Consider the following 12,366-nt stretch of genomic DNA (forward strand, 5'->3'; position numbering starts at 1 on the left):
GCAACTCCTATCAAGCAGGGAATTCTTTCCCAGGTAATTTCATTTTCAAGTTTTCAAGGACTCAACACTGGTTTACTGAGTTCAATTATTTCTGTATCTTTTTTATTTTATAACCAGGATGAAATAGTTTTAATAAACCTCTCCTGTCTGTACTCTTGACTCTCTCCAACTTTTCTGACAATACCCTATAATGCCGTTTCACCCTGGAAGCTCACTACACCCTGAGACTGGATACACTGGAAGTACCATCCAACCTTAGTGGTATCTCCCTGTTTTGACTGGTTGCTCCTAAAACCTCCATCTGAAGGAGGAAACCTAGAAAGTCCTTTCTAGGCTGCACCCTTCACTCTCCCAGACTTTCTCTGTAAAGCCCCCAGCTAGGTACCTTCACATTCCCCCACTTCATTTTCAGCTTCCCTTTATGTACTGACTTCCCCCACTAGAAAGCAAGCTCTTTAAGGGGAACAATTGTTTTTCTTTCTGCTTGCACTGGTATTCCTAGTGCTTAGCACATAGCAACTGCTTAATAAATGCTTGATAACTTAATTCTTGACTTGTTTTATGATAGTTTTTCTCCCATCATTTTCCCAGGTTATTTTGTCTAGCTCTATAAAATGTTCCTTTGGCAAATTTGTCTGGCATAGCCCTAAATCTGTAACTAACTTTGGTACTATTGTTATTTTTATTGTATTATCTTATCACAGTCCAGTCATGACCAGTGAATATTCCTCCAATTATTCCAAAATAACTTCAAAATGGAAACATGACCAGAATATTAAAGCTCATACTATAAGAAAGTTTAAGAGAAGCAGATCACGTATCTTTCACAGCTAAGGGGGTTTAAATTCTTAAAGAAACAAGAGATAGGGTCAATTATAAGACATAAAATAGGTAACTGTGATTACATGAAAATGAAAAGTTTCGAATGAAAAAGATTAATGAAACAAGGATAAAAAGGGGGAAATGGTTGACAGGGAAAAAAAAATTTTCTGATTATGTCACTGATAAAGTTCTGATAAACAAGATTTATAGACAACTAAAAAAACATTAAAACCAAAATAAATTCCCCAAATTGAGTGGGCAAAGGATATGAAAAAACATTTCTCAAAAGAATTACAAACTATTAACAACCACATGAAAGAATTCTCCAAATCACTACTAAGAGAAAAACAAATGAAAACAACTCAAATCTTATCACGCACTTAGCAAGCTGGTCAAGACGACAAAAGATGGGAAAAATAAATGTTAAAGGAACATGGAAAGATGGCATGTTAAAAAACTGTTGTTAGAGCTGTGAATTAATACAACCATTCTGGAAAACAATATAAATTATGTAAAGAAAGTGATTAAAATGTTCATAACCTTTTTTGGCCCACTGCTAGGCATCTATACTCCATGGAGGTCAGTGACAAAAAATTAAGCCCCAAATATAAACCAAAATATTTAAGGCAGCACTTTTTGCGGTAGTAAAGAGCTGGGAAAAAAAAAAAAAGACACCTATTGATGGGGAAATGGATGAACAAACTGTTGGATTACATTCCATTACAGCGGTGGAATATTACTGTGCTATAATTAACGAAAGAAAAGCATTTACTAAATATCTAGCATTAATATGATAAATACAAAAAAGCGAGGTGGGAGGAGTGTTTGGTGGAAGGGAGAATTCTATGAATTGATATAAAATGAAATTAACAAAATCAGGAAAACAATACTGGCAAGGACTACAACAAAAAATAACAACAATAAAACTGAGCTCTTGCTGGTAATCATTCAAACTCTGCTCCCCAACTTCCAAGTATTCCCATTCCCCTTAATCCAATCCAAATTTCCAGTCTAAAGCTATCTACCCCTTCCACTGTGCTCTCTGCCTAGTCCACAGGCAATAAACCTCCTTTCATCTTAAATGTTTTTCTTTCCCACTCATCCCAACTTTTGGCTCTCAATGAGATCTAGCTCCCTCCTGATAACACAACTTCCACTGCCTCCTCTTCCAGCACTAGCTAAACTTTCACTCATTCCCCTGGGCCCCCACGCACTGGCTGAGTAGAAAGAGTTGGAGTACACTTTGCTTCCCACAGCTACTTCAAGGTTCTCTACCTTGGCTGCTAAGCAGCAGTGGCATAAAGGCTCTGGAGTCTGAAAGACACAAGTTCATATCCAGTCTTCAGACACTTACTAGCTATGTGGCTCTGGGCAAGTTACTCAACCTCTGCTAGCCTTAGTTTCCCAGTAAGTAAAATGGGAATAATAAAACTCATGAGGTTGTGGTGAGGCTCAAATGAGATAATCCTAAAGCTCTCAGTACAGTGTCTGGCACATAGTAAACACTATTTAAATGTTACTATTATCTACCACTGTCATGCAGTAACCTCTCTACCCCTCCTCCTTAGTCAAACCACATATACCATCCAATGAAAATCTTCAGAACTGTTTTCATCAGTTTTTTAATAAGTAATGTTTCCCAAATGTATCAACACTGAGCTACTGAATTCCATAGTTTCTGATTCTCCCGTCTAGTCGGTTTCACTGAGCTACTTCTCTAACCAATATCAAATTGTTTTGATGATTGTTTTATGATGTAGATTTTTTACTTTTCAATTAACTGAGAACAAGTTATTATTCTCCTTCTATATCTTTTTGCATTATTTCTCTTGGTATTGTAGATCTTAGATTTCTCCAAATTAATTATTATTTTACTCAGTCCTGTAAAATATCCTTTTAATAACTCAATTGGAATAGCATTAAAACTGTAAATTAACATTGGTAGTACTGTCATTTTTATTATATTAATACTGTATAGCCACAGCACTGAATATTCCTACAGCTTTATAAGTTGTTCTTTATTCAATCTATTTATAATTCAATAAAACCATACAAGTATTTTGTCTGCTTTGTTAGACTGATCCAACTATTTTATGGATTTTTTTTTAGTTATACATAGTGAGATTTCCCTTCCTATTATCTTGCCTCTTGGACTTTTTTTTTTTTTTTTTACTGTTGTATAGACAGCTAGACAGCAAAGTAGATAAAGCACTGTACCTGGAGTCATCAAGACAAGATACATCTGGCCTTAGACATTTTATTAGCTATGTAACCTTAGGCATATCACTCACCCTCTTTCTGCCTCAGTTTCATTCACCTGTCAAATGGAAATAATAGCACCTGCCTCTCAGCATGAGCAAATGCAGAACAAAGTGAGTAGACCAGAAGAACAATTTATACTATGTTATAAAAATGAAAAGAGTATAATCAGGAAAAACAATTTATACAGTGACAATGACACTGAAAATACAAACAATTGTGAAAGTGATAGGTTATGGATAGATTTAGGGTACAGAACTGAACATATATATTTTGCGTAGATATCAGAGGAATTTGTTTTGTTTGACTACGTGTATTTATTACAGGAAATTTGATTTTTTTTTCTTTGATTTTTAACTGGGTAGGATTGGGAGAGAAAATAAATCCCTGTTAATTAAAATATATAGTGAATTGATGGGATGTTACAAATACGAAATATTGCATAAACTTTTCAGATGAGGTCATTATGTGATTAGTTTTTTTTGTTTTATTTTGTGACAAGAAACTTCTCATGTTTTATTTTGTGACAAGAAATTTCTCATGAAGTGGAAGTAATCTGCAAACATATATAATGCAAAAATAAAAACTATCAATAAAACTAATGCTAAATTTAAAAATTTGTAAAGTGCTCTAAAGACCTTAAAGCATTGTATAAATGCTAGCTATGCAGAAATGCAGCTGTTTTTATGAGTTTATTTTTCCTGCAAATTTCGTGAAGCTTCTGTCTCAGTTGGTATCTTGATTTAAGTCCTAGGATTTTCTAAATAAACCATCCTATCAAAAGCAAAAAAGATAGTTTTATCTCCTCTTTAAGTATTCAATTTCTTTTTCTTAACTTATTCCTACAGATAGCATTTTCAAAATTATATCAAAAAACAGCAGGGAAAATAAACATCCTCACTTTACTTCTATATCTTTTACTAACTCAGATAAAAGTTTATCAATTTTGCTACTTTTCAACTTTCACAGAAATTTTTTTAACTTTTGTTAGGCTTCCTTTTTTTAGTTTTGCTTTCCATAGTCCTTTTGGTTTCTAGTTACTTTATTTCATTTCTCCTCTAATTTTTAATAATTCTTTTGGTTGATTTATAATTATTTAAAAGCATGTTTAAAATATATATTCATTAAATGTGTTCATAGTTTATTAATCTCCTCTGATTCTATTTTATTAAAGTACTTTTTAGGATGCAGTTTTCTATAAGACTGCTTCAGCTGCATCCCCAAAATACTGACAATGTTGTTTCATTACTATCATTTTTTCTCACATAATCAATTTCTATGATTTGTTCTTTGACCCACTCAATGTTTAGTAAAGATGACATGCTGTAGAATATTGATTGTAACAGCCTAGATATACTTTTCTAATGCTCGTAACAAGTATATCCTTATAAAAAATTTTTCATTCATAACAAAGTAAGCAAATGGCTTATTGATATTTCACTCAGTGGCCCCTTTTTTGGTCATGATAGGGGTCTGAGGATTTCTTTTCAGACCTCTGGTAACATCTACCACCTTAAGAACTAAATCCTTCAACATCCTCACAGTTGTGCCACCTCCAATACAGATCTCTTTTTTTTGTGTCTTCTTGGTCTAGACCCAGCTGGTTTTTGTTTTTGTTTTTGTTTTATTTTTGCTTTGTAACTACACTTAATTTCAACATTTAAAGTAACATCATAATTTGTCTGTCACTTTCTCTAATGTCCTCACTAGGATTCTTTATCCATTCTATTCATTTTTCATCTTATATGGCTATAACTCAGGTATGCTCCATTCCTCTGCATCTTTTTCATGGACAGGGGAAGAGGGGGAGGCACTATGAATTTTTCCATAAAAGATTTTTCCATATTTGTTTGGGAGCCTTTTTTTTTTTCATTTTATTTTACTTTTCAATTAACAATTATTTTCACTCCTTCCTACCACAGCCAAAACCCACCCAATCCTCTCATCTAAAAGAAAAAACAAAACCCTAGTAATAAACAGGCAAATTTAAGCAAGACAAAGTTACCCACTGGCCATGTCAAAGCAGTCAATAAACATTTATTAAGTACCTACTATATACCACTGTACATAGTACATTTGTATTCCACTGGGAATGAAAATAAGAAAAAGAAAGACCATCCCTTTCCTCAAAGACCACCCAATATAATGAGGAAAGACAATATGCAAAAGGAAGCTGAAGGAAATACAGGGAACACACAACTGCCAGAGGGTACCCGACATGGAAGCCTGATATTCATGGAACTGAAACCAAGTAGAGCAACAGACGGAAAATGAAGAGCTTCTAAACACCTATGTCTCATTCTAAATGTTAAGAGGTGGATATCATTCTTTATCATACAAACTTTAGAATCTGGGTGGTCACTGGAATAACCGAAGTCACTAAGTCTTTAAAAGTTGTTTGATTTTAAAACGTCCATACTACATAAGTTGTATTTCTGGCTCCAGTGGTTTCACTCTGCATCAGTTTCTATAAATCTTGCTAGGCTTCTCTTCACTTTCAATGATTCTTACAACACAATAGTATTCTGTTACATTTATATACCAAAATTTTTCATGAATCCCCCAACTGATAGAAATTCATTAGTTTCCAGGTCTTCAATATCACAAAAAGAACTACTGGTGGTCCTCTTTCTTTGATCTGAGATATAGGCCTAGTAGAGCAGTGCCCAGCTCTATTTTAAGGTCTTATCGATATTTTCTACAATGTCATTTCCATTTTCTTAGACAGCACATCATAAATGGTCATATTAAAAGATCAAATGTAGTGGGGTCCACTGTCCCTTTTATGAAAATCATTACAGAACTTTTCTACCATTTATTTGTTGTACTTCTTACAGTCTCCTCCTTAAATGTCTTCAGGATGAGTTCCCTTAGTTGTGAACTTAGTGGCCAAGGAGTCTTTTAACTATTGCCCCACTATACCCTCCTCCATTCACTGCTTTTCCCAGCTTTAAGATGATTCTTCTTTTTTTCTCCTTTAATTTTTTTTTCAGTTCTACAAACTTTTTGGCTCATCTTTTGTTTTCCTTTTTTGATATATTTTATTTTTCACCAAATTACAAGTTAAAACAATTTTCAAACTTTTTGATTTCCAAATTCTATCCTTCCCTCCCTCCTTCAGCTCTCCCTGAGATAGTTAAGCAATCAGATATAGGTTACACATGTACAACTCGAATAAAAGAAAAAGGATGAAAGAAAGTGAAAAACAGCATGCTTAATTCTATTCAAACAAGATCAGTTCTTTCTCTGGAAGTGGATAGTACACTTCATCATTAGTCCTTTGGGATTATCTTGGATCACTGTATTAAGGAGAATAGTTAAGTCATTCACAATTCTTCATTGTACAATATTGCTGTTACTGTGCATAACCACCTTTCGGTTCTGTTCACTTCATTTTGCATCAGTTCATATAAATCTTTCCAGGTTTTTCTGAAATCATCCTGCTTGTCATTTTTATAGCACAATAATATTCCATTACAATCATATAACACAGCTTGTTTAGCCACTCGTCAATTCACGGACATTCCTTTGATTTCCAATTCTTAGCCACCACAAAAAGAGCTGCTATAAATATTTTTGTATAAATAGGTCCTTTTCTCTCTTTTTTTTATGTCTTTGGGATATAGACCTAGCAGTGGTATTACTGAATCAAAGGGTATGCGCAGTTTTATAGCCCTTCAGGCACAGTTCCAAATTGCTCCCAGAATGGTTGGATCAGTTCACAATTCCACCAACAACACATTAATGTCCCAGTTTTCCCACATCCCCTCCAACATTCAACATTTTGCTTTTTTGTCATATTAGCCAATCTGACAGGTGTGAGGTGGTATGAAGTGATTCTTATCATAATCTTGCACCATCTTTCTCCATAATGTTTTATTATTTAGTTTACATTTAAGCCAGTGTTAACTTTATTACACCTCTTCACTTTCAAAGATCAAATACCTGCCCGTTGAAGATTTCTATGTACTTTTGTAGCACTTATAAAACAAATATGATAACTGTGTTTTCCATTTTGGAATTTCTATTCCAAATTTTCCATTTGTCAGCATATGAAGTTAAGTGAGTTATTTTAGCATCAGTTAAACTGCATACCATATCTTTCCTCATTTTTATTCTTTCTTCTTTTGATACCTGCTCTAATGAGTTAATGAGTTAATTCAGGAATGACTCCACCTGAGGCTTCTTGTTGCTTCTGAATATAGAGTAAAACCAACTCTAACAACCCCATCATTTATGTCTAACAAGCAAAGCCTATGAATGACCCTTCAATTTAGCTGCCCATTTCCTTACAGAGATAGCATGGTATAACAAGGATAGGGAACCTGCAGCCTCGAGGCCACATGTGGCCTTCTAGTTCCTCAAGTACAGCCCTTTGATAAAAGGATCTGTTCTGTAAAACTTGGATTCAGCCCAAAGGCTACCCCCAAGGACCTAGAAGGCCACCTGTGGCCTTAAGGCTGCAGGTTCCCCACCCCAGGACTATAGGAAATACTATGCATAATTCAGGAGTCAAGTCTTAAGTTCAAATTCCACCTCAGGCACTTACTAGCAGAATGGCCCAAGCAAATCACTTAACACCTCTGGGCCTGAGAATCTTCAATTATAAAATGAACTATGTGGACTCAGTAATCCCTAAGGTCCCTTCCAGCTTTAGATTTAGTATGCTATGGATCTTTTTGTTTACCTATTTCATTTGTAACAAAAACAAAAAGATAGAAAAAAAATCAGGTCCTCCAATAATGTGTGTACTCACTGGTCAAGACAAGAATTTACATTTACAGCAACATCAATTAAGCTGTCATTTATACAGACATTCTAAAAATTAAAAAAAGTAGAAGAATGGCACAGGACTGAAGATCTTTTTGTATTGTTTTCCATGGGTTATCATGGCCAAAGAATTCATCATTAAGTGGCCAAACTTATGATGACCATCTCCACATTTTGCTAGGTGGGTCCTCTAAAGACAGTCTGATTTTAGGACCATACGACAATCTTTTCCAGTCTACTAAACATGCCAGAATTTAGGTTCCCTTCGTATACAAAGCTTTAAGAAACCAGACAAAGCTTTAAGAATCACCGACATAAGGCACTAACCAGAGCTTTGTAGAAAATTCTCACCAACGAAAAATAAATAATGCCTTAGGAAATCCTAGATTTGCCAGTTCTATACATCAGTTCATGGTGCCTCAAAGCCAGTTCAAGTTTCTTCAACAAGTAAAGTGAATCTGCAAGGCAAGTCCAAACATTCTAGTCTCCCAAAGAAGTAAATAAAATCTGATCTAGAATACTTAAGCTATTCCCCAAAAACGAAGGGACATAAAAATATATACCTAAACTAGCTTAGAACCAACCTGAACACAATAAGACTATGCATAAAGAAGAGGCCAGACCAGAAAATTCGGCCAGCTAAATATTTAAATAAAAGACAATTAAATGTGAAGATTTTTAGACACCTTTTAAATTATCAAGTATATTTTAAAAAAATACTGTCTCTAAGAGTGGAGAAATAGACAAAAAGACAATGTTTTTTCCTTATAACTCTAATGCAATATATTACTCTTATTTATACATTCTTACCTTAGCAACTTTATGATTAGCTGCTGTCTCGTGAGATGTATTTTTTAGTCCATCTTTCAGCTGTGTGATGAACAAGTCATATCCTTCAGAAGAAGAAACATCTACCTTCTCTATACAAGCAGACAAAAGTTGCTGGGCCTAAAAAAATGAAAGAATAACATAAAAATTAAAAGAATAAAACTTAATAAGCTGGGCCTTACAAATGCATTACTGATTTTAAAGACTAATACTTTAATAAATTGATAATATAAACAATTTCCAAGAGGAGTAAATACTCTAATAAAAAGGTTAAACTGTTGACTTCACTTTATGATCTCTATTAACCTGGAAGTTCTATTTGGCAAAAAGAGAAAAAAATTTCCTTGCTTTAAATTATTTTACTCTTGAAAACACCAAGTATGACAACTGTATTTTTAAAAATACTGTCATTCAGATTCTTCAGATGTTTTCTTTACCCCATGCCCCATTAGTTAAAATTAGTAATACTAAGCTAGAATTTCACCAATCTCAAGGTATGAAATTATTTTATTATTATTGAGTAAAAAATATAGGAGAAATTTTCTATTTTACATGACATACTTGATATTTTAAAAAATTAAATACTTAAGACCTCTAAAAGAGAACAAATTTTCTACCAAAGGTCACAGGAAATCCTCACAGGTAGCAATACCAAAAAGTGAAAAATATAGAGCTTAATCACACTGCTTCTTAAAAAGTACTTTTATTTTTGAGCCCTGCTGAATAGATATGCTCATAAAATAGATGGAAATGGTCATTCCCCTCCCAAAAAAAAAGATGAATAATGAAAATTATGCAAGGAAAATAAATACTAAGAAAGATCTAGAAAAGAAATTTGAAAACTCAAGTTCTATTCTCAACTTTGTTATTTTCCAATCTTAGACAAATATTCTTGAGTTTTGACATTGCTTTTCTTCCCTTTGACATCAATGTGGTATTCACTGTAACTCAAGAAAATTAAGATTTGAAAACACCTGGAAGAGAAAATCAAGATTTGAAAACACTTGGAATTTCTAACTACATAATCCTATTTTTACAACATGCTGTCATAAATCATAAGGAAAATGCTTACCAAAAAAAAAATCACCTACGAAAAACTAGGTGCCATGGATATTTAAGGGATGAAAATTTAAATTATTTATATTTTTCTTTTATACATCAAACACCTCAAATTTAGCATGTAGTATTTACTCAATGAAATTCATTTTATTGCAAGTAAAATTTTAAATGCATGTAATTTTTTAAACATATATTATCAAAAATTAGGGGTGCTTTTGCCCATTCTGAATTTTCTATCACATATAAAACTAATAATAATGTCCTAAAGATTTTCATTAAGTGAGATATCAAACAGTTAACAATAGCACCATCTCCAAACCCAATCCAATCTCTTGTGGAGTGACTTTGTGCATTCTCCCTTTACTAGTGTCTATTACATCAGTAAAAAGTGAGGGAATTTACAACCAAGTGGTCACATGTACCTGAATCTACTTTTTAATATTAGAAATAGGTTTAGTTTTTTTTTTCTTTTAAAAAGATTAATCTAGACCAGTTACTAAGCAAAGGAATGACAGAGATATTTTTATTTTAGAAAAGCATGTCAAAGACACCTAGATGGAGGACAGGTAGGTGGCACAGTAGATAGAGCATCAACCCTGGAATCAGGAGGGCCTAAGTTCAAATCCGTCCTCAGACACTTGACACTTACTAGCTGTGTGACCCTGGGCAAGTCACTTAACCCCGATTGTCTCACCAAAAAAAAAAAAAAAAAAAAAAAAAGAAGACACCTAGATGGCTGGAGAATCTCCAGAAAAATTCAACAAGGATGGTGAAAGCATTTAAAATCCACATCATATGAAGATCTATTAAAGGAAATGGGGATGTTTAACATGGAGAAGACAAGGCTCAGGGAAGACATGACAGCATTCAGGTGCTTATAAGGTCATATGTAGAAGGGCAATTAGACTAGTTTTGCTTGGACCCAGAAGGAAGTTTCAAAGCAACAAATGTGTTGCAATAGGAGTTTTTTAGGTGTTGATTCCAATTAGAAGGTTCCTGAAATCCCTTACAGCTATGAAATTCTGTGACTTTATAATAAACTTTTGGATAAGATAATGGAATAGAAGCTGGAACAGTTACAGCTGGTTTAACAATCACATTGATTTACTTGAAGAGAAGTCTTTCTACAGGGTTTTGAACTTTAACTCTATAAGGTTTGTCCTTAAAATTTTGTCAAAAATGTAAATTAAGACAAAGAAACTATGCTCATCAAATATTCATACGACAAAAAGCTTCAGGCAATAGCTAATACTCAATGACAAAATCAAAATTCAAAATAATCTCTAAAATTTGGAACACTAAGTCTAAATGAGATTGAATGTGGATAAATGCACAGTCCTTTTCTAGTAGTTCAAAAATTCAGTTTCTACAAGTAGAGAACAAGGTAATTCTTTCCTCAGAATGCTTATGAAAAAATTCCTGAGGGATTTAGTTGACCAAAAGTCCAATATATAATTCAACCTTATGATAGAGTTACTGGAACTCAATAGGACAAAAAGTATCATAGGAAGAAGTATTTTGATCAAATAAAGGAAGATAACAGTACTACTATAATCTGTATTGGTCAGACTCTATGCAGAATACAAAGCTCAATTCTGGGTAAGATGTTTTAAGATCGTAGGATTTTTATTTAGCCCCTGTGAATTCATCTAATACAAACCCTCACTTTACAGGTGGGGGAACAAGTCCAGCAAAGTTAAATGCCTTTTCCAACAACAAACAGGTAAGTAGATAACAGAGTTGACCTTCAAATCCAGTGTTCTTTCCCTATACTTCAAGATCTTCTAAATTTTTTTAGCTAGAATCTAGTTTCATATTGATAAGCATGTTTCAAATGCAGAATTCTAAGGATAGCTGAGGATTCCAGCAACATATTGATGGTAGTAAAAAAGATGATTCACAAGACAAGTGGATAGATAGATGTTACAAAGAGGCAGGGGTATTACAGAAAATAACTTTATAGCTCACAATTCTTAAGTTTCTACAAGTCTATTTAAATAACAAAGCAAAAAGTTAGTATTAACTATGCATTCAATGATATGGTGAAGTGGGCTCAGAACAGGACTGAACATACACAGCACCAACCCTAGAGTTCACAAATCAGGCAAGATATGTTAAAAATCTGCAATACTAAAAAGTGCCCAGTTTTCTGTCTGGGGCCAAATCCCAACCAAGGATAATTTATAAATTTCAGAAAATGTGTGGGGTTTAAAGGTAAGGGAAAGGAAAAGCTTTGAGAAGTAAGTAATATAAGCTCCATGGGGTAGGGACAGGTTTTCTTTTGTTTTGGTTTTTGGTCTTCGTATGCTCAGTGCCTAACACAATGTCTGGCACATAGTAGACACTAAAACATTCAGTCAATGAAGAAAGAAGTCAGGGGCCACAGCTGGGAGAACAACACCCTGACATAATCACTGTCTTTTGTAATTCTTTTAGGAAGAAGTATTTATGAAAATGTGGTCACCAATCTAATCAATCAAAAAACATATTAATCATTTTACCATGAGCCAGGCACGATAATATGTACAGGAGACAAAAAGTCCAGAACCAAACAGTCCTTATCTTCAAGTGGCTTAGAGCCACACTGGAGAAGAAAAGATATCAATATAGAGGAAAAAAAATAGATGC

General features: G+C 33.8%; 1 protein-coding gene across 6 annotated transcripts in view; it reads right to left on the reverse strand.

Moving 5' to 3' along the window:
- The window catches only part of BIRC6 (baculoviral IAP repeat containing 6), a 316,937-nt gene that overhangs the window by 260,115 nt on the left and 44,456 nt on the right, over window positions 1-12,366 (reverse strand). For all 6 annotated transcript variants that reach the window (XR_003568132.1, XM_027850508.1, XM_027850509.1 and 3 more), the window contains exon 3: window positions 8,662-8,799. Coding sequence is in view for 5 of the 6 variants with exons in the window: in XM_027850508.1 (XP_027706309.1) it covers window positions 8,662-8,799 (138 nt within the window). In the remaining variant the exon portion in view is untranslated. The remainder of the gene's footprint in view (window positions 1-8,661; window positions 8,800-12,366) is intronic.

Source organism: Vombatus ursinus, unplaced genomic scaffold (assembly GCF_900497805.2).
Source record: "Vombatus ursinus unplaced genomic scaffold, bare-nosed wombat genome assembly UNPS02009062.1, whole genome shotgun sequence".
Classification (NCBI taxonomy): domain Eukaryota; kingdom Metazoa; phylum Chordata; class Mammalia; order Diprotodontia; family Vombatidae; genus Vombatus; species Vombatus ursinus.